Source organism: Trachemys scripta, chromosome 2 (assembly GCF_013100865.1).
Source record: "Trachemys scripta elegans isolate TJP31775 chromosome 2, CAS_Tse_1.0, whole genome shotgun sequence".
Lineage (NCBI taxonomy): Eukaryota > Metazoa > Chordata > Testudines > Emydidae > Trachemys > Trachemys scripta.
In genome coordinates this window covers 140,804,382-140,831,332 of record NC_048299.1, presented here as the reverse complement: position 1 = coordinate 140,831,332, position 26,951 = coordinate 140,804,382, and the positions used below count along the sequence as shown (strand labels likewise).

At 59.7% G+C, this 26,951-nt stretch overlaps 2 protein-coding genes across 2 annotated transcripts; both read left to right on the top strand.

The window, feature by feature from the left end:
* Window positions 1-10,687: 10,687 nt before the first annotated feature.
* TMED4 (transmembrane p24 trafficking protein 4) lies at window positions 10,688-14,522 on the top strand. The gene is made up of 5 exons (XM_034761616.1): window positions 10,688-10,920; window positions 11,308-11,408; window positions 11,705-11,830; window positions 12,291-12,437; window positions 13,118-14,522. The coding sequence occupies exons 1-5, from the start codon at window positions 10,716-10,718 to the stop codon at window positions 13,265-13,267; spliced, it is 729 nt and encodes a 242-aa protein (XP_034617507.1). The 5' UTR covers window positions 10,688-10,715; the 3' UTR covers window positions 13,268-14,522.
* A 2,979-nt stretch (window positions 14,523-17,501) lies between these two features.
* DDX56 (DEAD-box helicase 56) lies at window positions 17,502-26,597 on the top strand. Its single transcript, XM_034761615.1, has 14 exons — window positions 17,502-17,611; window positions 18,434-18,595; window positions 19,107-19,267; window positions 20,535-20,705; window positions 21,100-21,190; window positions 21,429-21,673; window positions 22,174-22,302; window positions 22,970-23,083; window positions 23,730-23,824; window positions 24,099-24,172; window positions 24,546-24,635; window positions 25,068-25,173; window positions 25,686-25,786; window positions 26,290-26,597. The coding sequence occupies exons 1-14, from the start codon at window positions 17,558-17,560 to the stop codon at window positions 26,374-26,376; spliced, it is 1,680 nt and encodes a 559-aa protein (XP_034617506.1). The 5' UTR covers window positions 17,502-17,557; the 3' UTR covers window positions 26,377-26,597.
* Window positions 26,598-26,951: the final 354 nt, after the last annotated feature.

Genomic DNA, 26,951 nt, shown 5'->3' with positions numbered 1-26,951 from the left:
TAAGAGCCGAGCTGCCCGAGCGCTACCAGCTTTGGGCAGCCCCCGTGCCTCCGGACCCTGCACCGCCGGAGCCCGGGAGGGGAAGTGCCCGGCCGGTGGCTGGGGTCCAGGGGCAAGGGGGCTGCCTGAAGCCCATAGCGCTCGGGCAGCTCGGCTCTTAAACAGAGCCGAAGAGTCAGGGGAGGAGCAGAGCAGCCGTGGGAGGGGAAGTGCCCGGCCGGCATTTTCCCGGATATGTTCGGCTTTTTGGCAATTCCCCCTGGACGGGGGTTTGATTGCCGAAAAGCTGGACATGTCCGGGAAAAACCGGACGTATGGTAACCCTACCCTTGGCGTCTCCTCCAGGTGGGTGCCAGGGGAGGGGAGGGGGCACATACGTGCTTGGCAGCCCTCCCCTCCCCTCTTCTCTCCCCCTCCCCCTCCCCTTCCTGAGGTGCTGCAGCAGCAGAAGCTGCCTCAGTCTGACTGCCCCGGTTGATCTTAGGCAGCAGCAGCAGCGGCAGCCGGCAGCAGAAGCAAGGGAGAGGCACCACTGTTTTCTTTCAGGCAGGGAAGCTCCGGAGCGGGGGGGGCTGCTCTGGGGTGGGGTGGGGTGGGAGGTGCAGGGGGGTTGGCAGGCGGGGGCTGGGGCCCACTCCAGGCAGGGCCAGGGGAGAAACCCAGCTCCAAATATTGGTGGAGCACAGCCTCTGGCCCTGAATATTCCTGGAGCTCGGGCACCACGAGCCCATATAACTTGCCGCCTATTCAGTGTCCCCCCACTCAGCTGAGGCCTCAGCTCCCACCATGCTCAGCGCTGCCCTTGCTGTCCCAGTGGGGCAGGCAGGGAGCTCTCTCCTCTGGTCACAGCATCAAATTCAAATCCTCGGCGGTTACAGGTGTAGTAAGATGAGGCCCTGAAACATAACCTCTTGTGTCAGAGGCCCAGTCTGAGGCCTGAAGGCTGAACCAAAGTACTTCCAGGCATTGCTAAGCAAAAGCTGGGCTGTGAGTCAGAGGCAGTCCCCACTCACAGAAGTTGGCAAGAAGAGGGCTGCTAGAAGCAGGTGCATCTTAAAGACAGGGTCAAAAGCGTGATGGATAGAAACAACATGATCAAAGGAGGAGACAGCTCCCAATGAGTGAAGGAGCTGTACCTCAATACGTTAGTAGGGATGAGTAATCTGTCCTGTAACTGTATAAAAGTAGGTCCTGGAGTGCGCATCTTTGGCCAGCCTAGGGGGCAATGGAAAGTCCCGCCACTGACTGAGCTGTGTCCATTGCCAGGGGGCACAAATTCATAGTATGTCCTGTAGAGTCTATAGAAGACTATTACTGTGCTTCGTTTGACAATAAACCTGGCTCGGGTTCCTTTGTACCTTACTAGAGTCTGTGGTCTTTGGGGGTTCTCTCGGGGTCTGTGGTGTCAGCGATCTGCGCAGAGCTGGGGCAGCACACAGAGAGAACACACACGCAGCTGACTGTTATCATCATCGAACAAGAGCAGAGCACACACCGGTAGCTATTGACAACAACAGGAGCAGGGCCTGGATCCTAGGGTTACCATATGTCCGAATTTTCCTGGACATGTCCAGCTTTTTGGTCCTCAAATCCCCGTCTGGGAGGAATTTCCAAAAAGCCGAACATGTCCAGGAAAATAGGGAGGCATGGTAAGGAGAACGCCTCCTCCCCGGGGTTCAACTTTCCCGGCTCCCGCCGCTCTCCACTGTGTGCCAGGGCCGAAGCAACTTCCCCAGTGCAGCAGCAGCCGGAGCCCGGGGAGGAGGCGGCTGCGCGCTTGGATGCCTCCCGTCGCCTCTGTGCCCCCGCAGATCGGGGGAGTTGTTAGTTTTGCTGCAGCCACTCGCACTCGGGTAAAAGATGCTCGGGGGACCCCAAGTGCGAGTGGAGTGGCTGCAGCAAAACTAACAACTCCCCCGATCTGCAGGGGCACAGAGGCGGCTGGCGGCATCCGAGTGCGCAGCCGCCTCCTCCCCGGGCTTCAACTTTCCTGGCTCCTGCCACTCTCCACCACAGCGGGGGCCGAAGCAACTTCCCCAGCGCAGCAGCAGCCGGAGCCTGGGGGGCGGGAGGAAGGAGGGGGAATGCGGGGTGCTCAGGGAGGGGGCGGAGTTTGGGCAGGGACTTTGGGGAAGGGGTGGAGTAGTTGGGGCGGGGCCAGGGGTGGAGTTGGGGCAGGGGCGGGGTTGGGGCCGGGCTAGGGCCCCGTGGAGTGTCCTCTTTTTTCAGTATTGAAATATAGTAACCCTACTGGATCCTGTCCCAAAGAGACACAGTCACCCCCCAACAGGGCCTCACAGCCGATATCCTGGAGAACCCCAACTACCAGCCAGCCCGACCCCTCCTGTGTCTGCACAGGGATCCGGGCCATAGGCAGGGCGAGGGGCTTCATCCCGGGGACCTTCACCCAGGTCACACAGCCCCTCAGCATCTGTGGCTGCACCACCCAGGGCCTGACAACAGTTCTCTCTGTCCCAGGGTCACGCCACCCTAGGCATGTCTCCCCATTGATCCCCACCTTCCGCTCCCACTGGGGTTCCGAGGGGCCTGAGCTCAGGAGAGTCCACGCCGACATATAGGCCCGGGCCTGAGGTGGGAGCCTGTCCAGCATCTCACCCATCTGGCTGACAGCGTCTATGGCCTTGGGACCCAGCAAGGGAGCTAGATACCGGGGCTTTTCCGCAGGGTCCCCCTGGTTCAAATCGCCCACCTGCTTGAAGGCAGTGTGGTGGGCATCCACATCCCCCACCCCTTCTTAACCAGGGGCAGCAATTTAGTATCTAGTATTTAGAGGTTGTCTGCGGAACTGGCAGCCCGGGGTCTATCCCCACTCACCCCTGGGAAGCCCCTATGCCTTTCCGCTCCACCATCGCCAGTCCATGCTGCTGCTGCTTCTCCTGCAGCTTTTTCTCGGGCTCTTGCTCTCTCTCACCGTCCTCTTGCTTTCTCGGACTCAGTTCCAGTCCCATCTGTGTCCGACCCCCCGATGGGGAACCCGATCGTGAAGACCCCTGTCTAGTTGGGGACTAGACTCTTGGGGATGCCTGGCTACTGCTACCGCTGCTTCCAGATCCTCTTGTAGCCCCATCTGGGTCAGGAATCTGCTTCTTAGAGCGGTCCTCGTCCTCCAGCTGCACGATTAACTGGGCCTTGGTGAACTTCCCAATGCGTAACCCTCTCTTTTTGCACAGGATTACAATGTCCTTCTTAAGGAGATGGTGATAGGCCATCACTCCACTGTCCCCAAGTTGCTTTGGACTCAGAGGCCTGTGTGCTCTCAGCTCCCCCATGGTTTCCAGGAAGAACCCCTAGTGTGCCAGCCCTTCTCGAGGTCACCACCTCTTTGCCAGGGTTGAGCTGCAGACTCTTCCACCCCTGGGATGCTCGCTGCAATCCCCAGGGGAACCCTGTCATTGCAAAAGTCCTTCTTTCTCCCCGGGTTGAGCGGTAGGGTTCTCCGCCCCTGAGACTGCTCGCTGCAGTCCTCAGGGGGACCCCGTTACTCCAACAGTCCTTCTCGCTGGTCACACACTCCCAAAGGTTAATCACCCCCTGAAACCATCCCTCTCTGAGCCTTCAGCATGCCTGGTCCTCGTTATCCCTCCGTTGTTTTACTGCTCCCCAGTCACTTACAGCAAGCAGCGCCATTCATGGTGTGCCATACATCCCACCACTGCCACCAGTTGGCATGTAGTCCCCGGGTGATGCTCTGAAACTGCTCCCCACAAAGCCAGTCAGGACATTGGGGTGCCTCCTCTCCCTCGGAGCAGACTGTCTTCAGGGCAAGAAGCTCACACGGCTTCACCTCCTGGGTCTCTCCTTGGAGCATTCAGCATATGCCCCTCCGTGCGCTTCCCACAGCGAATCTGCCCAGGCGGGGTCCTGGGGAAGCCAGAGGGTCCTGCACCCCCACTTCACAGTCAGACGTGACTCTCAGCCAGCCAGTAAAACAGAGGTTTATTAGACGACAGGAACACAGTCTAAAACAGAGCTTGTAGGTACAGAGAACCGACCCCTCAGCCGGGTCCATTCTGGGGCCCTGCGAGGCAGACACCCCCGTCTGCCCTCACTCCTAGTCCCCAGCCAGCTCCAAACTGAAAACCCCTCCAGCTCCTCCTTTCTGGCCTTTGTCTTTTTCCCTGGCCAGGAGGTCACCTGATCTCTTTGTTCATCTTTAGCTATTCCCTTGCAGGGGGGAAGGGCCCCAGCCATTTGTTGCTAGGGTACAAAGTGTCAGCCATTTATGCACACTGGGGACTTAAGAAATGCATAAGGGAAACTGAAGCACCCACACAGTATTCAGAGGAAACATTAAGAACAGTCCCACTTTGTCACACAAGGTTCCTCCAGAGGCAAGAAGCAGGATTGAAGACAAGATGGAGGGGTTTCCAAGGCCTTTTATATCCTCTGAAATGTGGAATGACATCCCTTTATTCTTACTGTGGAAATTACAGCAGCAAGATGGAGTTTGGAGTCACATGGGCAAGTCACATGTTTATGCATGACTCAATTCTTTACAGGCTGATGCCATTGTTTACATGTTAGTTTGACCGTTCCAGGAAAGCTCAGATGTGGATTGGCGTCTCCCAAAGTCCATTATCAGTAAAGTGTTTCTTGTTTGGGCACTTACTGAGAATAGTCCTTTCTCAAGAAGCTGACCAAATACTTCACTGAGGCTACTTAGAATCAAAACACATTGAGATACAAGTACATAGCCAATATTCATAATGTCAACTACAAAAATGATACACCCATACAGATAGCATAATCACAATCAGCAAATCATAACCTTTCCATAGACACCTTACATGACAACCTTTGTACAATATTTGCTGCAAATATATAACAGTGGTTGCAACAATGATCTATACGGTCATAGCTTATGTCAATAATGTCACACACTCCCCTTAACATGGACCACCTCCATATCGTAATCCTGCAGGAGCAGGCTCCACCTCAGGAGCTTGGCGTTGGCTCCTTTCATCTGGTGTAGCCAGGTCAGGGGAGAGTGGTCAGTGTATACAGTGAAGTGTCACCCAAATAGACATGGCAGTAGTTTCTTAAGGGCCCACACCATGGCCAGGCATTCCTTCTCCATGGCTGCGTAGTTTTGCTCCCAAGGTAACAACTTCTTGCTCAAGTACATGATGGGGTGTCTTTCCCCTTTTTCATTAACCTGCATTAACACTACACCCAGTGTTGGTGAACACCATAAAGGGCTTGTCAAAGTCTGGGTTTACCAGAACTGAGCCACTGACCAGAGCCTCCTTCAGCGCACACAGAGCCCTCTGGCACTGCTCGCTCCAGACCACCTTGTCTGGCTTTCCCTTCTTGCATAGCTCAGTGAGGGGGTGGCTATGGAGCTAAAGTGTGGCACAAATCTTCGATAATACCCCGCCATTCCAATAAGGGCTTGGACCTGCATTTTGGTTTGGGGAGCGGGCCAGTCTCTGATCGCCTCCATGTTGGCTGGTTCTGGCTTTAGGCAGCCGCTCCCCACCTGGTAGCCCAGGTAAGATACTTCAGCCATCCCCACCCTGCACTTCTCAGCTTTTATGGTCAGCCCAGCCTCCTGGAGTCTGTCCAGCACTGCTTAACCTGGGACACATGGTCCTCCCAGGTCTGGCTAAAGACACAGATGTCATCAATGTACACCACAGCAAAACTCTCCATCCCCCTCAGTAGCTGATCCAGCAGGTGCTGGAAGGTAGCAGGCGCCCCCTTGAGGCCGAAAGGCAGGGCCAGGAACTCATAGAGCCCCAGAGGAGTGATAAAGGCAGACTTCAGCCTGGCATCTGCATCCAGCGGCACTTGCCAATAGCCCTTTGTAAGATCCATGGTGGTAAGGTACCGAGCTCCTCCCAGCTTGTCTAGGAGCTCGTCAGGCCTGGGCATGGGGTAGGCATCAGACACGGGGATGGCATTAAGCTTCTGATAGTCCACACAGAACCAGATCGACCCGTCCTTTTTGGGGACCAGCACCACAGGCGAGGCTCCCGAGATGGCTGGATCACCCCCAAAGCCAGCAAGTCACTGACCTCTCTTTCCAGGTCCTGAGCGGTTTTCCCTGTGACTCAGAAGGGGGAGCATCTTATAGGAGGATGTGATCCTGTCTCTACCCAGTGGACAGTCAGATTAGTGAGTCCAGGCTGGTTGGAAAACAGCTGTTGGTACAAATGCAGCACCCCTCTGATCTCAGCTTGCTGGGCAGGAGTTAGCCGATCAGAGAGGGGAATTGTTTCCAGCGACGAGCCAGCTCCTGTCTCAGGGAATAGATCTACTAAAGGGTCATCTCCCTGCTCCTCCCAATGTCCACACACGACCAACACCACATTCCCGCTGTCATAATATGGCTTCATCATATTAACATGGTACACCCGGTGGCGGAGTGCCCAGTTAGACAGTTCCACCACATAGTTTACCTCATTTAGTTGCTTGACAAGCTTGAAAGGACCTTCCCAGGTGGCTTGTAGTTTGTTTTTTCTCACAGGGATGAGAACCATCACCCGGTCTCCGGTGGCATAGGCGCGGGCCTACGCCGTGCGGTCATACCAGACCTTCTGCTTCCTCTGGGCTCTGGCCAGATTCTCCTTGGCCAAGCCCATGAGCTCAGCAAGTCTTTCTTGGAAGGTCAAGACATACTCCACCACTGATTCTTCATTGGGAGTGGCCTTCCCCTCCCATTCATCTCTCATCAGGTCCAGGGCCCCCCTTATCCTTCTTCCATATAACAGTTCAAAAGGCGAAAACCCAGTAGACTCCTGGGGCACTTCCCTGTACGTGAACAGCAGGTGAGGTAAGTACTTGTCCCAATCCTGCGGGTGCTGGTTCCTAAAGCTTTTCAGCATCATCTTCCACTGAACCTCTCCACCAGCCCATTGGACTGGGGTGATATGCTGAGATCCAGATGCGCAGGACCCCACATTTCTCCCACAAGCACCGGAGCAGGGCTGACATGAAGTTGGATCCTTGGTCTGTCAAGACTTCCTTGGGGAACCCCACTCAGCTGAAAATGGTCAGCAGTGCATCTCCCACTGTGTCTGCTTCGATAGAAGACAAGGCCACTGCCTCAGGGTAACGGGTTGCAAAATCTACCACCACCAGAATGTATTTCTTCCCCGACCGGGTTGTCTTGCTGAGAGGCCCCACTATGTCCACAGCCACCTTTTGAAAAGGCTCCTCTATGATGGACAAAGGTCTCAGAGCTGCTTTCCCCTTGTCCCGGGCCTTCCCCACCCTCTGACAGGAGTCACAGGATCGGCAATACTGATGGACAGTATTAAAGATTCCAGGCCAGTAAAAGTTCTGTAGCAGCCTCTGCCTGGTACGCCGGATTCCCTGGTGTTCTGAGAGAAGGATGTCATGGGCCAGGTACAGTAGCTTGCAGCGATACTTCTGGGGGACCACCAACTGCCTCCAGATCTCCCATGACTCCACTTCCCCAGGGGAGCCCATTCTCAGTACAGGAACCCCTTCTCCCACAGGAACCTCTCCTGGCAGCCTCTTCCCATGGTATGTACTGCACTGAGGCCAGCCAGGTTCTTAGCTTCTGCAAGGAGGGATCTTTCTGCAACTCAGTCTAGAACTCAGAGGCTGGGGAAAGGATGGGGACCTGCTCCCTCTCACTGCCTAGGTCTGAAGCCGCAGCCCCTCTGAGCCTTGTCCCTGGGTGCTCCCTCCCCACCAGGGTAGGGTCCTGTGGATATGGTTGGTGGACAAAAAGCCAGAGGACCTGCAGACCGCAGGGCAGCTGGCTGACGAGTTTGTGGACAGACGGTCAGAGGGTGGAACGGAGGAGTCCCAAAAGAATAAGCCCACCACGGCGCAAAGAGTATGTCACCCTGGGATCCCCCAAAGGGGGAATGTGGAGAACCCCGTCTCAACCAGCACCAGAATCAACCGACCAGCTCGAGGGGACCAACGGAACGTGACTTGTTATTACTGTGGCCAGAGAGGCCACATACGGACCCAGTGCCCCAAACTCAAGGACAGACTGAGCAAACCAAACTCTCACAGGGTTAACTGGGTAGGGACCCAGCCAGAGGAGGGGCGGGCTTCCCAGGTGTGTGTGTGTGGGGGAGCTGGCAGCTTACCCACTGCTCAGGAGGGAGGAGTTTCCCAGACCAGCTCCCCGGGGGGGCTGGATGCTCCAGACTCAAGATTCTCAGTCTGCAGGGTGGGCGCGGGGCTGTCCCTGCCGAGTGAGTGCCTTGTTCCCCTGGAAATGGATGGGAGAAAGGTCAATGGATCCTGGGACACAGGTGCTGAGGTGACGTTGGCCCTCCCGGGCTGAGATGGTGGCCCCAGATCAGGTGGTGCCCGATGCCTACCTGACCCTGATGGGTGTAAGCGGGACCCCATTCAAGGTGCCCGTGGTGAGGGCACATCTGAAATGGGGGGCCAAGGAGGGCTCCAAGGACGTGGGGGTGCACCACCATTTGCCCACTGAGGTGTTGATGGGGGTGACCTAGAGGATTGGCCAAGCAACCCTCAGAACGCCCTAATCATGATCCCTAGCCAGAGCCGGTGAGGGGCACTATGCCTTGACCTCGGGGAGGGTACCTCACCGGAGGCACAGGACCCCACCCCGGAGGAGAGGGAGTGCCCAGGGATAAGGCTCAGAGGGGCTGTGGCTTCAGACCCAGCTGGCGAGAGGGAGCAGGCCCCCATCCCTTTCCCAGCTGCTGAGTTCCAGGCCAAGTTGCAGAAAGATCCCTCCTTGCAGAAGATCCTCCATGACCCTCTCTGCTAAGGAAGGCAGTCTTGTTTTTTCCCCTGCCACAGGAGGCTTTCCCATGCTACTCTGCGACGTGCTGGGCCCATGCCACCGCAGCAAACAGGCAAGCAGCATAAGGGCTGGCCAGCTTCAGGATGCCAGTAGCAGCTGGGTCCTCTGGCTTGGTTACCCACACCAGAATCACCATGGCCTGCAAAACCAGTGCCAATATTTACTGCACTTGCTCTATGGCCGTACCCAGGTAGGGACGCCCAATGTTTACAGCTTCCATGCCATAGAACACTCCCACCACCCCTTCTGGCCATTCTCACCATGGTTTGAGCTGCCCAGAGGACCATGGAGAGAACCGTTGCTGCAGGAAAGACAATAGGACCAATGGGAAACGCACCAGGACAAAGCCAAATATTGCACTCAAACGAATGTTCAACTCAGGATGGCCACTAAAGTGCTGTTAAGGTTTGGCCCTGAGGAGGCCAGGGCAGGAGTTTTGGGTTAAGACAGGAGACAAAAGCCAGGGGGAGGGATAGCTCAGTGGTTTGAGCATTAGCCTGCTAAAACCAGGGTTGTGAGTTCAATCCTTATGGGGGCCATTTAGGGATCTGGGTCAAAAATCTGTCTGGTGATTAGTCCTGCTTTGAGAAGGGGGTTGGACTGATACTTCCTAACCTGTCCCAGCATCACCCAGAACAGGCCTGATTGACTTGTCCCTGTGTGACAGAGATAGGAATTATCTGTAAGATTTTTATGAGCTATTTGTGTGACTGTGCCTGTCATCTTGGCCTCATCATCCACTGACAGGGAGAATTGATTTGCTCCCTAGGACATGGGAGATCCAGTGTTTGAGACATGTAGCCACATCTGTGTCCACGTATCTAAAACCTATGACAACAGCACCTTCTGGTCATCCGGAGTTGAACATTCATTTGAGTGCTGTAAGGTCAGGCACTGGACACCCCACTGCCTCCCATGAACTACATCTTCCAGTTCACTCAGGGATCCTAGTGGACTGTTAGCCATGCAGGACCCATGCTGGATTGAACCCATTCCTTTCCAGAAATCCCCCAACCTCCATGTGACAATTTCCTGCCTGTACAGTTCCAACCCTGCGCCTCCTATAAGCTAGTTTTCTTCTTGTTCCTTCCAGGCTGGTCCTGTGTAATTCCACCCATCTGCATTTGGGCCATGCAGAATTTATAGCAGAGCCTCTCCTGGGCCATGTGTACTTCAAAAAGTCTGCACCAGCCTCTGTGGACTTTAACTGGGCCACACACCCTCCCCCAGTCCTGGTCAACGTCCCTCACCAGGAAGATCAAAATCAGAGTTTCCCAGCCACACAGCTTTGCCTGAGTCAATAAAACCTTGGGAAGAACTTCCAAAATGGAGCCCCCACCCCCCTTCTCGTTTGGCTCCAAGGGCTCAGGAATATTGGTTGGACTCTGGCAGGATATGAAAACAGCAGGGAAATCAGTGAGCAGCAGGCACCTCTCCAGAATAGAAACACCTTAACTCTGCCCTCCCCACAATCCACCCCTCTGATAGCAGGCTACAGAGCAATAGCAGAGACTGGATGGGACCTAGGAGCCTTGTCCCAGTTGCAAACAGGACCCAGCCGTCCTGGCCGATAGCACCAGTCTCGAACCTCTAGCTCCCCCATTGTAAGCAATGGGCTATAGCCACTGAATCAACCCGCCAAGCAGCGAGGCTATGGGGCGCAGACACATTACATTCAGGCGCTAACAGACTCTACGCATGCGCGATCCCCTCCCTCAACAGGATTAGGGGCGGGGCTGAAGGACGCTCCGCATCCCCGCGCGCACCCGTACCTGTGGCGTGTGGCTGCGTGAGTGGTGGTTGTACGCTGCGCATGCTCAGAGCCCGTCTCCCAGGTATGGCGCGTGCGCAGTTCTCCTCCAGAGCCAGGCGTCCGAGTGGTTGCGCATGCGCGTCGTCCTTAATCCCCGGGGAGCCGTGGCAAGGCATGCGCGGTAGGCCGGGAGAGGGAGCGGGGCTGTCAATGGCCGGTGGCGGTGGGGAGCGGCTGCCCGGGATGCTGCGGACAGTGGCGGCCTTGGTGCTGCTGGCGCAGCTGGCGGGCCGGGGGGCGCATGCGCTCTACTTTCACATCGGGGAGACCGAGAAGCGCTGCTTCATCGAGGAGATCCCAGACGAGACCATGGTGATCGGTGAGGGGGGGGAATGGGAGAGACCAACCAGCGCAGGGGGCTGACACGAGGGGTGTGGGGGGAGCTGACACGAGGAAGCTGACATGGGGGGTTGAAGGGTACGGGGGGCTGACAGGAGGGGGTGGGAGTTGACATGACGAGGGTGGGCGGCTGACAGGGGAGGGGAGTGGCGTGGGGATGGGGGGCAGTGGGCTGGGTTTGATGGGGGGCAGGGTGTTTGGGGTGATGGGCAGTAGAGGTGGGGGTGTTGGGGTGACAGGTCAGTGGGGAGTGATGGGGGGTGGAGTAGTACAGGGAAGTGGAGGGTAACGGAGTGGGGGGCGGGGGGCAGAGCCAGCTGTGGGTATGAGGGCAGGCCCCGCCCTGATCCCCATCTCTGTCATGTAGGGAATTACCGCACCCAGCTGTGGGACAAGCAGTCTGAGTCGTTCCTGCCCTCCACGCCGGGGCTGGGCATGCATGTGGAAGTGAAGGACCCTGATGGAAAGGTAATGCTGGGGGTGGCTGTGCCTCTTACCCGGACTTGCCCTGCTGCTTCAGGCAGAGCCCAGTTATCCTGCACAGGGGCACCTTCGTGTGCCCTCTTCCTTTCTGCTGCCCAGATCCTGGTGCCTCCCTTTGGTAAGGCCTCTGCTGCCCTTTGGGGCCAGATCTCATGGGCTGCGGGCTTTGCTGGCCCAAGGTTTCCCTTGCCCTAGGAAAGTACCATCAGCAGCTCGCTGGCACTGTGGGGTGGGATGGCGGGCTTGCTCGGCACTCACAACTCTGTCGCTGGCGGTTCCAGGTGATTCTGTCCCGGCAGTATGGCTCAGAGGGCCGCTTCACCTTCACCTCGCACACCCCGGGTGAGCACCAGATCTGCCTGCACTCCAACTCCACGCGCATGGCGCTCTTCGCAGGCGGCAAGCTGGTAAGAGAATCCCCCAGTGCTTCACCCCGGCTCTGCCTCTAAACCCGGCGGGGCGGAGGGCTCAGGGTGCAGGTTGTCCGTTTCTTGAGAGAGAGCAGTTGAAACACTGCCTGTTGGGTATGGGGAAGGGCTGTCTGCCTAACGTGCCTGACTGGGCTCCCTGGGCTCCAATCCTGGCTCTGCCACTCTCTCCCAGGTTGATCACCATGGGTCATTCCCTGCCTTCTCTGTGCCTCAGTTTCTCCAGCTGTAGCACAGGGGTAATACCTACTGCTTGTGGGAAGGGGAAGTGGGTCTCTCTGATATGTGTAAAGTGCTCTCAGATCCTTGGGGGGGGGGGGGGGGAAGGCAGAGGGTGCGTGGAAGCTGAAGGACAGATTCCCTGGGGCTTTAACCTGTAACTGCATGTGCCATGTTGCTGGAAGCCCTGTGCCTCTGACCCCATGTGTGCCATGTGCAGCGTGTGCACCTGGATATCCAGGTCGGGGAGCACACCAATAACTACCCCGAGATTGCAGCCAAGGACAAGCTGACAGAGCTGCAGCTCCGAGCCCGGCAGCTGCTAGACCAAGTGGAGCAGATCCAGAAGGAGCAGAACTACCAAAGGGTAAGGGGCCCCGGGGTATGTGGGTGTGGGGCTCTTGAGGGTTACTGAGGTGACTGTCCATCCCCCCCACAACTCTCCCCAGAGAGTTCAGGGTTGTAACACCTGCTCGCTGAGTGCTGGTTGGCGTTCTTGGAATCTGCATAGGGCTGGGACAGGGAACTGTGTCAGGAAAGCCAGCCCAGTGGCCATGGCAGAGAGGGCTCATTAGGGGGACGTACATGTTTTGCCAAAGGGGCAATGCGAGATGTGCTTCGGATTGTGGCTGGATGAGGTGGGATTCATTAGGAGTGGGGGAGACATGAGGCAGCTGGGCATAGGATGGCAGTGCCTTCCCTCTCTGCTTCACCTGATCCTGGTCTGTGCCACACCTGGGACCACTGGGGACTGAGTGGGTTGGTGCCTGCCTAATCAGGAAGCTGTTGGCAGGGGATGTAAGTGTGCATGTGGGAGACCTGCCCAGTATGGAAGCCATTGGTGGGGGGCAGTAAGTGTGGGGGTGCCTGCTTGTGCACGTGAAGAGGGCGCCATATGCTGGCTGCGCAGTAGCAGGGGCAGTGATCTCCTTTCGGGTGAGATGGAGAGGGGCCTGCCGAGGGCGGGTGGCGTTGTGCTTGGGGGGCAGGGATTGGGGAGGGTTCCCCATCCGTTCTGACTCCTCTTCCCATTTGCTCCCCCCACAGTACCGGGAGGAGCGGTTCCGCATGACCAGCGAGAGCACCAACCAGCGGGTGCTTTGGTGGTCCATTGCCCAGACCATCATCCTCATCCTCACTGGCATCTGGCAGATGAGACACCTCAAGAGCTTCTTCGAGGCCAAGAAACTGGTTTAATCCCCGACCTCCCCAATTGCCACTGCAGCGCCCTCCACTCCCCTGCCCCCCCCCCCCACGCTGGCATGTCCTTCGCTGCCCCTCCCCCTCTGGGCATAGGTAGGCACTGAATCGCACTGGAGCTGGGAAACACGGGTACCCACTGGTTGTCACAGCACCATGCTCCCAAGCCCCTTAGGGGCCATGATTAGCCATCCTGGCCACCAGGCATCTTGCTGTGTTGCCAGCAGGGCAGCAAGAGGCCAGATCCTGGCTGTCTTGCTGCCTCTGGTGCTTTGCCAGCTGGGGCTAGCAGCTCCTCCTGGGGGCTTGGCACTGATCTGCCTTGCTACTGGCAGGGCATCAGGGGTGTGCCAGCCTGGGCAGAGGTCGCTCTGTCCTCGCACAGGGGTGCCATCTGTGCTGCTCTCCCTCCAGTTGCTAGGGCCCTGATGCCCTGTCCTTTACATACCTGGCACCTGTTTCGCTCTGGTTCATCCCATCTGTTGCCGATAGCTGAGGCATTAGGGAGTGGGGTGCGTCTGGTGCGTTTGGTCGGCGGCTTTGCACCCGGTGTGTGTATTTCAGCTCTTGGGTGCGAGGAGAGGTGAGGGGCAGCTGCTATTTTATACCAGAATCTATTTTGATAACTGCAGCCCAGGACAGTGGCATGGCCTCTTCTTTCCCCTGGCGCCCTGCCCCTTATCTGCAGGGGAGGCCAGACTCCACTTTCTCTCTCCCAGGTCATCTGCTCCAGTCCCCCATAAGAGACTAGAGATGCTCTGACTGTGGCCAGGAGCGCTCAGGAAGGAAGAGCTGAATTTAGCCCTCTAGGGCTGGCCCCATGCCAAGCTGTATCGGCCTGTCTCGCCCCCGGCACGTGACCTGTTCAGTTTCATCTGAGATCCCAGGCTCCTTGCACTGTCCCTCAGCTGGGTTGGCACTGGGTCTACTCAGGGGGTGAAGTACATTGTAGTGGATGCTTTCCCCTGGAGTTTCTTCCCAGCTTTGTTGCGTGGCAGGGGGAAGCGGCCAGTGTCAGTGGACACACCCCTCCCTTTTGATATTTATGGTGGTGAAGGCAGATGGGTGTGGGGCCGCCCTGGTATAGTTAAGATGCAGTAAATCTGAAATGCAGTTTGATGTTTTCTCCTTCCCCCATGGTACAACCGAATTGGGTTGGTTCTGTCTGGGCCCAGCCCCCATGCTGCAGGGAGAATTCATAACAGATGTTCTTTGTTACGATTTTGGAGTGAAATAAAACCTCTTCTGGTAACTTGCGTGCTGGGGGATGGTTATTGGACTGGGGCCGGTTTCTGAGCTCTCTGTCTGGCTGTTACTACTGCTGGGGAAATGAGGGAGACCCTAGAAAAACAACCCCAGTAAATTCTTTGGGGAGGCCTGTGTGTACAGTGCCTAGCACCGAGCCCCACCCCAACATGCTGTGAAGAAAATGGATTTAGGTTTTATAAATGGTCTTGTTTTCACACTAAATCGAAGTTTATCAAAAACGTAAGATTGAGGTGACAGTGAACAAATGGTTACACCCAGAACACAATCATAACCTGCTTTCTCGAGCATCCCACCAGATTAACTTTCTCTCTAGAGAAGTTTCTCACCCAAAGCCCTCTGCAGCGTTTCAGCCAAGGTTGGCTGAGCCAGTTTTCATGAATGCAACCGCGCAGTCTGTTTACTTCCTGGGTGGAGGGTATTCTCCGCCTTATAGAAATCCTCCCCCAAGTTAGTTGTCTTTGCTTATGGACAGGATAATCCTCTCCCCCCTTGCCTCCAGGCTTGCATGCTCCATTCCTGTTGACTTCACATCTCTTTGTTAACATTTGAGTGCGTTTAGCGAGGGGAATAAATCTCTTGTCTGACAGAAAACCTGCTTTTCACCTCTGCCGGTGTCTCGTACTTTGCTGCAGACTCTGACAACATATTTTCAGTCTATGTACATAACTCGTTACAGGTTATACAGGTGTACATTTCATGCTGATGCTAAGGAGCAGTGTGACCCTGGCTTTCATATAAAACCTCACCTGACATCCATTGGTGAACCAGCCTGTACAGACCAGTCAGGATATACCTGTAAGCCCCTTGTCATTGCCATTACGAAGGTCTTGGGTCACAACAGGAGCGGTTCTGAGCTCAACAGCTAGCCCACAAAGCATGTGGGAAGAGAGGGGAGATGCCTGTGCTCACCTACGGACATGACCCCAGAATGTAGACGCAATCGCAGCCACAGTGACCCCGAGTGAATCACTCACAACTGACATGCAGTAAGAACAGCAAAAGGGGTATGTGATGAGGTACATGCTAGAGTACATCCTCCCCCTGGGGGAATCACTCTCTGGTGTTTCCTGTGGGGTCCTGCAGGGATCAGTTCTTGGTCCTGGGCTGTTTCATATTTTTATCAATGGCCTGGAAAAGAATAAAATCACTGATGAAGTTTGCAGGTGCTCCAAACGGTGGGGGAGTGGTAAGTAACGAAGAGGACAGGTCACTGATAACAGAGCCAGCTGGATCGCTTGGTAAGCTGGGCGCAAGCAATACACATTTTAATATGAGTGAATATAAAGTTCTACATCTAGCAACAAAGAATGCAGGCCATACTTACATGACAGGAGACTTCATCCTGGGAAGCAGTGACTGAAAAGGACTTGTGGAGGTGTCAGCTGAACTTGAGCTCCCAGTGACCCACTGGGGCCAAAAGAGCTAATGTGAACCTGGGATGCATAAACATTATCTGGAGCACAGAGTTTATTTTATCTCTAACTGGCGCTGGTGCGAGTGCTGCTGGAATCCAGTGCCCAGTTCTGGTGCCCACAGTTCAAGAAGGATGGTGATTAATTGGAGCGGGGGCAGAGAAAAGCCAAGACAATGATTAAAGGATTAGAAAACCTGCTTCATAATGAGAGACTCAAGGAGCTCGGTCTATTTAGCTCAACAAAGAGAAGGCTAAGGGGTGATTGGATCATAGTCTATAAGCACCTACATGGGGAACAAATTCAGCGGGGCTTGTCAGTCTAGCAGGTAAAGGTGTAGCAGCGCAATGGCTGGAAGCTGAAGCTAGGCAAATTCAGACTGGAAATAAGATGCACATTTTTAATAGGGAGGGTAATTAACCACTAGAACAATTTCCCGAGGCTTGTGGTGCATTCTCCATCACCAGCAATGTTTAAAAACAGACTGGATGTGTTTCTACAAGATCTGCTCTACTTCAAACATGAATTAATTCAGGGAAGTTTTAGGGCCTGGGTTATGCAGGGGTCAGCATAGCTGCTCACATTGGTTCCTTCTGGCCTTGAAATCTATAAAACAGTGGGGACCCTGATCTGTAATGGCATTTGGGTGCTGCCACAATACAAGTAAACTAGTTGTAAAATGGCCTGGATCCACGTGGAGTCAGCCCATGGTGCCTAAACACCATGAATCTGGCCCCAGCTTAACCACAATGCTCTAAGTTGGTTCTTTTTCTTTGCCTTCATGTCTCTGAGCTGTTAGGCAAGGGATTTCCCAGCTCTTCTCTACCAACATGACTGGTAGAAACTTACACAATCACCTGACTCCAGGAGCAGGTGCTTTATTAAACATCAGGTATCATCAGACTGCTGAGAGTTGGCAACACTGGAGTGAAGAGTTGCTGTGCTGCAGCTGGGCATCGGAACTAGCCCGGGGGTGGTGGGACAGCTGGGTCAGAACCGGCCCCGGGGAGCGGCTGGGGTGGAGCCAGGCGTCAGAACCAGCCACCATCCTGTGGTTTCTCCCTGCGCGGCCCCTGGCTTGTAGCGATGCCTTTGATGCCACCCTGGCTAGCTAGGTGGGTGGGTGGAACCCGGCATCCCTGGATCTCAAAGCATGAGCCAAAAGGTCATTAAGGGCCCTTTTGTCTCCTGAGCCCTGCTCTGGGGACTGAGGCCAAGAAGGGCCAAGTCCCACTATCCCAGCTTGGGGAGGGGGGGTCTAGTGGTTAGAGCAGGGGAGGCTGGGAGCCAGGACTCCTGGGTTCTGTCCTTGGCTCTGAGAGGGGAGTGGGGGCCTGGGGTCAGAGCAGGGGGCTCCCCCTCCCTGGCCAATGGGCCCTCGCTAGCGCTCTGCTCCTGCCCCCTCCCGCCCCAGGCAGGGGCTGGCGGACTGTGGGGGTGGGGCTCCCCCCATCCGAGGTGCAGAACTCACCTCCTGCCCAGGGGGCAGCAGACGGAAGACGGGGGACGCTCTAGTCGCGTGGTTGCGCCTTTATGGTGCTTCCGCGCTGCAAGTGGCGCATGCGCCCTGAGTCGGGGGCGGTCAGGCGGGCAGCGTAGGCTAGAGATGGAGCCGGAGCCGAGCTTCGCGCACATGGGGCTGGACGGGCGGCTGCTGCAGGTACCGGTCCCGGGCCGTGGGGGAACTCAGGACCCGGGCTCCCAGCTCTCCCCCCCGGCTCTAATCACTAGATTTCCCCCGCCTCTCCCTGGGCTGGGGAGGGAACCCAGGAGTCCTGCTCCCCCAATCCCTAGCCCCTCCCAGAGCCAGGAGAGGACCATGGGGTCCAGCCAGTGCCGCCCCCAGGGCAGGGTGGGAGGCACGAAGCCGGGAGGCCCTTCTTCCTACAGAGGCCACAGGAGACCCCCGCCCTCCCTGTGTCCGTGGGGGGTGTCTCAGCGAGGGATCAGGCGCGTCCCACCAATTGAATCCCTCTCGGTGCCTGGGTCCCCTGGCAATGCCCAGCTGCTGCCCAGGGTGTGTGTGTGTGTGGGGGGGGGTGATGATGTGACCCTCCCTCCCCGCTCTTCTTGGCATTCCCCCCAGCTGTGCTGTGGGGAGCATGGCCTAGTGGCTAGAGTGCTGGCCTGGCTGTCAGGGTGCTGGGGTTCTGTTCCTGGCCCTGCCACCCAGGTGTGTGGAGCTGTGGGCGCGTGCCCTGCTCTATGGCATGGGGTGATGGGGCTGGGGTGAAATTCATTCCCTTGGCAAAGCTCCGTGCGATCTCGGCTGCTGGCTGTGGTGGGGTATAGAGCCTGGCTACTTGTGTGCCCTCCCACCCCCCCACACCTTCCCAGTGGGAAGAGCCCAGGGCACTGAGCGCTCTAGTCTGAGCCGACCGAGGGGCTGGAAGGGCCCTGCAGCGCTACCCCCCCCTTGTGCCCCAGATGCTTTGGTTGCTCCCTGGGGTTCCTACCAGGCTCCCTCCATTCATCCCCGCAGGCCATCGCTGAGCTGGGCTGGGTCAAGCCCACACTGATCCAGGAGAAGGCCATTCCGCTGGCCCTGGAGGGCAAGGACCTGCTGGCCCGGGCTAGGACTGGCTCTGGGAAGACGGCCGCCTATGCCATTCCCCTCCTCCAGCACTTGCTCCAAGTGAAGATGGTACGTCTGTCCCTGGGGGCACAACTAACGGCTCGGGCAGGGCTCCCTTCTTGGGGGAGCTCCTCACTGCACTGGGTCCAGGCCTGATCCTGTTAGGAGCCCCACTGGCTTGGGCAGCGGGAACCCTGAGTCCCTGGGAGACCAGCTTGGGTCCTTCTGCCCCTCAGCCTGCATGGACCCCTTTTGCTGCTCATGCCAAGGTGCCCTGGGTGGAGGGACGGGGATGGTCTCTGCTGCGGGCAGCCTGGGTGCCCTGGTGCATCAGATCAGCACCTGGCTGTCCAGCAGCTTGATACCCTCTCGAGCCCCAAGGCCGTTGCTGTGTAACAGGAGATGGTAACGCCTGGGGGGGGCTGCCCTGGAGTGGGGGCAGTGCCTGGCTCGGGGCAGTGTCCATCCCTGGGGCACAGGCATTGTATCCTCTCCAGCGAGATACCCCGGGACATCCCACTGAGTGCATGGCAGGCCGTGGATGCCCAGCTGGTGTCTGACCATGACCCTTATCCTCCAGTCCCCCTTGGTGACGGAGCAGGCGGTGCGTGGGCTGGTCCTGGTGCCCACCAAGGAGCTGGGCCAGCAGGTGCTGCAGATGATCCGGCAGCTGACGGCGTACTGCTCCCGTGATGTCCGTGTCGTCGATGTCTCCGGGCAGGTGGACATGTCTGCACAGAGGTGAGAGCTCCAGGGAGAAGGGGCGGGCTAGGGCAGACTTGAGGGGGAGTGGGCTGGGGAGGGGGAATATAGGAACTTAGGGGGCCTGGTGCCCACTCATAGTCAGTGGTCAAAGCTGCCCGTTCCCTGGGAGCAGCCTGTGACCCGAGTGCCAGCCGCTCGCAGGACCCGATGCACCCCGGCCCACCATGGAGCCAAAGAGCCGGCTGGCTTGGAGCATGTCTGGGGATACACGACGGGAAGCTATTGGCCCCTCCCAACCCCAAGGGCTCTGCTGCCCTGGAGAGACCAGAGAGCCTCTGGTGAGCCAGTGGCAATGCGTCACTGCTGCTGGGGTCAGCTGCTCTCAGGCTGAAGCTCTCCACATGGATCGGCCTTTCCTGCCCTGATGGGGGCGCTGCCCTGCCCTGCCCTTCCCCCCCCCAGGCAGGAACCCTGGGAGCTCTGCAGGCTCACGAACTCCCCATGAAGGAATTTCAGGGACACCTCCCTGGTTGGGGGTAGGGGCTCTGCAGTGCGGTGACTAGCTAAGCCCGGCTGTGATCCAAGCCAGGCTGGCTACCGGGACCAGCATGGACCTGGCCGGGCCAGCCCAAGCTATGGACTAGCTCCACTCGGTGCAGGACTTGGGGCACAGCCTCTCTGCTCAGTGAGGATCACTGGCCAGCAGCTCCTGCGAGCTGAGCCCCTGGGGCAGTTACCCCATGTCCCCCCCCTTCCTGTTCCCCCAACTGGTAGAGGCTGCCAGTGCCTGGGGCCACTTCTGCTCCGGCCCCTCCTGCTTCTGACCAGCTGTGGGGAGCAGCCAGGCCCTGAGAGCTGTGTCGTCCTTGGGGAAAGGAGCGGGACCTGTCTGGCTCCCTGCAAACCCAGGCAGCTGCTGTCCCAGTTGCATTGGAATCCTGGGCTACAAGATTTTCTTTGCAACCGTAAGAGCTAGGGCCCGGCCTGGGGAAGGGCGTGTGCGCGCGGGGAGCCCGGCCTGGGGGAGGGCGTGTGTGCCCTGGCTGGCTCTTGGCTGCATTCTGGGGAATGCTGCTGTATTAGAACCCTGCAGGCGGGCAGCAAGAGCTAGTGTTTGGGGTAGGGGACAAGGAGCAGGACTCCTGGGTTCTTTTCCTGGCTGTCCCTGACTTGCTGTGCGACCATGGATAGTTCCGGTCCCCCACGCCACGTAGGAGGCACTGGCGATCGCTGTGTATCTGGCCTGGTGGTGACCCCGGCCCCGTGTGGCCTGGCCCCTCACGCCGCTCTGTGCCCCTGGCAGGCCCATCCTGATGGAGAAGCCGGATGTGGTGGTGGGGACGCCCTCACGGGTCCTGGCTCACCTGCAGGGCCACAGCCTGAGCTTGCGCCACTCCCTGGAGGTGCTGGTCCTGGATGAGGCCGACTTACTCTTCTCCTTTGGCTTTGAGGAGGATCTGAAGAACCTGCTATGGTGAGCTGCTGGGGCTGGCCAGCCCTGCCCCCAGCCTGAGCAAGGGGGCCCTGGGGAGCAGGTATGATCTGGTAGGGTGGGGGGTCCATTCTGGAGAGGGAGTGATCTTGGGGGGGACCCAATGGGTGGGGTTGATTGGGGAGGGAAGATTTGCTTTGCTGCCTGTCGCCTGAGGGTCCATACTGCCTAGAAGGCCCAGCCAGGGCTCCCCTGTCCTGGCTGAGGCTCAAGGCTGGGAGACAGCGACTACTGTTGTGGGGAGGATCATACCCCTCTTATGTGGGCTGTGGACAGAGCCCTCAGCAGCAGGGTGGCCAGCCTCTCCTGGAGCCCGTGGGGGGTGTCGCTCCGGGGCCGGGGGGAGGCTCTGAGCTAGTCTCTGGTTCCTTGGCAGCCACTTCCCCAAGATCTACCAGAGCTTCCTGATGTCGGCCACCTTCAGCGAGGAGGTGCAGGCGCTGAAGGAGCTCGTGCTGCACAACCCGGTAAGGGGGGACCTGGGGGTAGCTCGGCGGGTTCGGCGTCTTCCCCCATGGCTCTGGGCAGCTCTGTTCTGCGGCCTTGGGGCGGGCTCCTCACTGAACCATCCTGGCCTGTTATCCTTGGGGTCCCTGGGATTGGAGGGGGGAATGAGATCCCCCAGCCCCACTGCTGCGTGGGGGCTAGGCCCCCTCCCCAAGGGGCGGGGTTTGAGCTGAGCGCTAAGCCCCGCCCCGCTCGCAGGTGACCCTGAAGCTGCAGGAGTCTCAGCTGCCGGAGGCGGCCCAGCTGTGCCAGTACCAGATCCGCTGCGCAGGTGAGGAGGACAAGTTCCTGCTGCTCTATGCGCTGCTCAAGCTGGGGCTGGTGCGGGGCAAGGCCATCCTCTTCGTCAGCACCGTGGAGCGCGGCTACCGCCTCAAGCTCTTCCTGGAGCAGTTCAGCATCCCAGCCTGCGTGCTCAACGCCGAGCTGCCCGTGCAGTCCCGGTGAGCGGAGGAACAAGCCCTGGGGGGTCGGAGGGGTGACCCATTGGGGCAGGAGAGATTGCGGGGGGGGGGGGGGGGGCGCGCGCTGGGGGGGGGCGGAGTTCTGGGGGTAGGGAGGGGTCACCCATTGGGGCAGGAGAGTTTGGGGGGAGGGGAGGTCCATGCAGTCCATGAAGAGCCCTGGGGGGTTGGGAACGACCCCTGGGGAGTGGGGAAGGGCAGCCCATTGGGGGGTGGTCCCTGCTGTCCGTGTGGAGGGGATGGGCACTCTGCCTTCCCTCATCCCCAGTGGATCCACACACACCGTGCAATGCCCGGCCCTAGCACTGTCGTGCGGAGAGGCCCTGACTGAGGATTAGCACTCGCCAGCCCCAAGCTGCCACTGGACCCACGGGGACCCCAATAGCGCTGGGCAAGCCCCCCAAGAAGGGAGGGCAGCGCCTGTCGCCCTCCAGGGCGGGTCCCTGCGGCTCTCACTGACGCCTCTGCTTGGACTCCAGGTGCCACATCATCAGCCAGTTCAACCGGGGCTTCTACGACTACATCGTCGCCACCGACGAGCAGGTGCTGGCGGAGCCCACGGTGCGAGCCAAGAGGAGGAAGGGCGCAAAGGGCGCCAAGGCAGAGAAGTAAGGACCCATAGGGACCCCCGGGCTGGCCGGCGTTGGCAACAGAAACCAGGCACTTGGTCCGTGTCTGCGGTAGCCAGGCCCGGCAGCGCCAGCCTCTGTCACCAGCAGGGGGCACCTGACTGCTCCATACTGCCCCTGCCTCACTCCCAGCCCCGCCCCCAGGCTCTGCCGGGGCCCCTCACTCCCAGCCCCGCCCCCAGGCTCTGCCGGGGCCCCTCACTCCCAGCCCCGCCCCCAGGCTCTGGCAGGGCCCCTCACCCCCAGCCAGCCCCTCAGCTCTGCCGGGGCCCCTCACCCCCAGCCCCGCCCCCAGGCTCTGCCGGGGCCCTTCGCTCCCAGCCCCACCTCCGCCCTCCCCCCCAGTTCTGCTGGGGCCCCTCACTCCCAGCCCCCTGCAATCCCAGCCCTGCCCCGCCCCTGCCGGGGCCCCACCCCCCACTCCCAGCTCTGCCGGGGCCCCTCACTCCTAACCCCAGCCCTTCCCGCCAGCTCTGCTGGGGCCCCTTGCTCCCTGCAAACCCAGCCCTGCCCTGGAAGAAGAGCTCTAGGGAGCTGTCCTGCACTGGCAGCGCTGGCTGTTCTCCTGGATCTCTGGTTTGGCTGGCTGGGGCTCGGGCTGGTGGGTTTGGCTGTGCCCTGAGGTCCCCTTCCCCTTCCCCTGCAGGGGCAAAGACCCAGAGTATGGCGTGGCACGGGGCATCGACTTCCAGAATGTCGCCACCATCATCAACTTCGACCCGCCACCCTCAGTCGAGTCCTACATCCACCGGGCCGGCAGGTAGGGGCTCGGGCTGCGGGGAGGGGTGGGAGGTTCTGCACTGGTCCATATGGGCTGGTAGCACCCAGCTGTCCGGCTGTGGAGCCCCAGCGTGTCCCCAAGGGGCACTGCTCCATGCCTGGGTCTCCAGCCAGAGGCACCAGGCTGGGCTCCTCTGGCTCTCCCTGCAGTGTCCGCGTGTGTAAGGCACCTGGCTGGCACCAAGCTTGCTGGGGCCACGCCAGCAGCAGCCCCCAAGTCAGGGGGTTCTGTCTCTAGGCTCTTGGGTCAGGTGGGGCTGGGAGGACATCAGGGGGGCCCATGGACATGGGAGCCAGCGCTGAGGCCTCTTGAAGTCCCTGGGGCTGTCTCCTGTGACCCAGGCCCTGCCCCATCCCATCAGCGAGGCCAGGACACCCAGCTAATCAGGCCCAATCCGGGACAGTGCCATGGGGAGGGCACAGCCCTGGCCTGGCCTCGGTACCTTCCACGGCCGGGTCCCAGTCCCTGGGGCCAATTGCCCACCCATGGGTCTGGGGGGCAGGGCGGGCGGTAGGGCTCCTCTGCGCAGCAGGGCAGGTGGAAGCTGCTGGGTCCCAGGCATGGCAGGAGAACGCTCTCTGCCAATCCCGCCTGCCCCCAACGCTCTCCCCTCTGCCCCTTGCAGGACGGCCCGTGCTGACAACCCCGGCACAGCCCTGACTTTTGTGACACACCCAGAGTGCCCCCTGCTGGCCGAGATTGAGGAGGCTCTCGCAGGAGGTCAGTGAGTGGGGCTGGGGTCCTATGGGGGTGGGGAGATCTGGGCACACGGCTTGACTGACTGCCTGGCTGGGAAAGGGTTTGAGCCATTCTTGGGGAAGGCACAGCCAGTCTGGTGGGGGCTGTGTGGAAGAGGGGGTTCTCTGTATCTCCTGCACAGGTTGTGTCCTGCCCCAGCCCCGCCCCCACTCCTCAGGATGTGGGGGCTGCGGGTCCCCTCCTGGGCCATGGTGCCAAGGTCCCTGTCCCTGACAGGCCTCTTCTGTCCCCACAGAGAGCACCGAGCCTGTGCTGCGCCCCTACCAGTTCCGGATGGAAGAAGTCGAGGGACTCCGCTACAGATGCCGGGTCAGTGGAGGGGTGCAGGCGGGCGGGAGATGGGCACGGGCAAAGCTACCAACCCAAAACAGCGCCCAGTCTGCCAAGTAGCCAGGGGCCGGGTGGGAAACACCCCTTCCCTCCCCCTGGGTCCCCAGCATCTGGGGGACCCTCCCCATACAGCGCTGGGGAAGGGACAGTCAAGGCAGCTTGACCAGAGCGGGGGTGCTTGGAGCAGGTGCAAGGCCCTAGGGAGTTGGGGGAGTTGCCAGGGCCTATGGGGTTGAAGTTCCACCGGAGGGCAGGAGCCGTGGGGGAGGGACGTGCTGGGACCTGGGGGGCCGAGTTCTGGCCCTGTCTGTGCAGGGGGCTCTGACCTCCCCCTTCTAACCTCCCCCCCCAGGACGCCATGCGCTCCGTCACCAAGCAGGCCATCAAGGAGGCGCGGCTGCGGGAGATCAAGGAGGAGCTACTCAACTCTGAGAAGCTGAAGGTGGGGGGCAGCAGTGAGGGGGCTGGGAACAAAGCCGAGTGCAGCCCCTCCCTCTGCAGGGAGTGAACCCTACTGCCCTGGGGGATTGGCTCCCCAGTGCGCACAGATGGGCTGGCTGCAGTGGGGCATGCCTAGGCATGGCCTTGTCTCTGGCCTGGGCAGTGGGGGCCTGGCCCTACATGGGGTGGGGCAGGACCCGAGCGTGACTCCTGCTGAAGGGAACAGGCATTGGGGGCGTGTGGGGGCTGGGGGCACGGAACCCCGGGGGCGGGGTGAGCTGCAGGGGGGCATGGAACCCTTGGGGGGGCACTGACTCCCTTGATGGGCTCTGGGCAGGGGGCACTGAACCACGGGGCAGGCTGGTGGGGGGCAGTTCAGGGGGGCCCTGTCTCTCTGCAGCTGGGTCTAGGCTCAACCCTCCCCCTCCCCCAGACGTACTTCGAGGACAATCCCCACGACCTGCGGCTGCTGCGCCACGACCGGCCCCTGCACCCGGCCATCATCAAACCGCACCTGCGCAACGTGCCTGAGTACCTGGGTCAGTGCCACCCGCCAGGGCTGGGCTCGCAGACTTCCAGCTGCGGGGGAGGGAGGGGAGCAGGGACAGGGGCACTTCTGGGGTCCCTTGTTGCCTCTCTAGCGCCTTTCACCCAGCATGATCCCAAAGGTCCTCCAGACCCTTTATAGAGCCCCCTTGTCCGGCGCTGAGATGCGCTTCTGTGGGGCAGGGTGCGGGGGCTGGTTATACAGTGACCCCTTACCCGGCACTGAGACCCGGCTCCTCTGGGATGGGGCATGGGAGCTGGTTATACAGGGACCAGTCACCGAGTCACAGCCAATCTGGGGTGGGGCGCAGGGGCTGTTAGCCCCAGGGCACTGTCTCCTGCCAGTTTGGGGCAGGATTTGGGGGGCCTGGCCCTGCAGCAGGGATATCCAGGGTGTTGGGTTCCCCCAGCTCTGTCCTGGCCTCGCTGGGTGGGGCAGGGAGTCCCAGGTTCAGGGCCCAGCCAGCCCCAGCCGCAGCTCCTGACCTGTCTTCTACCCCGGCAGTGCCCCCCACCCTGCGTGCCATTGCCCAGCCCCTGCTCAACAAGCGCAAGCGACGGAAACACTTGGCCCCCAGCAGCAGCCGCCCCAGGGGGGGCTTCCAGGTGGGTACCTGGGCTGGGCTCCTCTCCGAACCCCAGAGCACTGATGGCTGGGGGGGGGGGGGTGATGGCTGGAGGGGGGGTTCCCCACAAAGCCTCCAGTCCCCAGCATGGAGCTGAGGCCAAGGCAGGAGGGCCCAGGAGGGGGAAGGGCTGTGATGGTGCCCACCCAGCCCCAGAGGGCCTTATCCTAGGGGCTCGGTAGCTGGCACCACCATGTGTTGGACGGGGTGGGGGTCAGACCCACATTGTAGAGGGTGGGGGAGTATTCGGGGGGACCCAAGACAGCAGGAGATTCTGGGAGCCAGTGAGTTGCAACAGCCCACGTTCTTCTTGATCCAGTGAGGCAGAGCCGCATCTGGCCAGCAGGGGTCACTGGGGAGCCAGCCTCACTGCATTGCCTAGGTATGGGGCCCCAATGCAGGGGAGGCAGCCGGTGGGGGGAGGGAGGTGGAGCCCCCCCAACTCCCAACTGCTGCCCCTAACCCCTGCTGCTTCTCTCCTAGGCCCGGGGGGGGCGCAACCCTCTGCAAAGCTTCCAGTACATGGGGAGGAGGCCCCAGCGCCCAGCTAGCAAGGGGAAGACGTCCTGAGCCGTCAGCGACAGCACCTGGCTGGACTCAGAATGGACAATGTCCCGTGTGGCTGGGGCCGATTCCCCCGCTGGGCCAAGAGGAGACAAACGCTGCGCCCTGCTGCCCCTGCTTGGCTCTGCCGTCTGAACAGGGGTCTTATGGGGCACCTGTGGCTGGGCGTGGGCATTTCCTGCTGCTGGCGTCAGCCACGCCCCAGTGCCAGGCCCCAGGCGCCTGAGTGGGGCCACAGCGTTGCAGACGGCAGCTGACCCCAATAAAACTCAGTGGTGGCTCCACACGGCTGGGACTCTCTCCTGGGGCTGTGCTGCCCCCTGCTCCCATGGAGGCACCGTCCAGGACACAGGTCGGGGTTGCTCTGAGCAGCCTAGAGGAGGGGGAACTGCTCCGTCCTCTCACCGCTGGGCTGGATGGGTGGGGGCTGGATGTGAATGTTGGGGGGTGGGGGTGTCTAGCCAGGCCTGGTGCAGTGCTGGCCCCTCTGCCTAGCTGAGAGTGCCAATGCTCATCCCACGGGCTGCTGTAGGGGGTGGAACCGTGTCTGGCTCCCGGAGGCACATGCCTGGAGTCTGGCT

What these genes read in the sequence shown, in the direction of transcription:
- TMED4 (XM_034761616.1), top strand. Translation starts at nt 10,716, where the DNA reads ATGCGCGGTAGGCCGGGAGAGGGAGCGGGGCTGTCAATGGCCGGTGGC. An exon ending in AGACGAGACCATGGTGATCG is followed by an intron (nt 10,921 to 11,307) that starts GTGAGGGGGGGG and finishes TCTGTCATGTAG; the next exon opens with GGAATTACCGCACCCAGCTG. An exon ending in TCTTCGCAGGCGGCAAGCTG is followed by an intron (nt 11,831 to 12,290) that starts GTAAGAGAATCC and finishes TGCCATGTGCAG; the next exon opens with CGTGTGCACCTGGATATCCA.
- DDX56 (XM_034761615.1), top strand. Translation starts at nt 17,558, where the DNA reads ATGGAGCCGGAGCCGAGCTTCGCGCACATGGGGCTGGACGGGCGGCTG. An exon ending in TGGACGGGCGGCTGCTGCAG is followed by an intron (nt 17,612 to 18,433) that starts GTACCGGTCCCG and finishes TCATCCCCGCAG; the next exon opens with GCCATCGCTGAGCTGGGCTG. An exon ending in GAGCTGCCCGTGCAGTCCCG is followed by an intron (nt 21,674 to 22,173) that starts GTGAGCGGAGGA and finishes CTTGGACTCCAG; the next exon opens with GTGCCACATCATCAGCCAGT.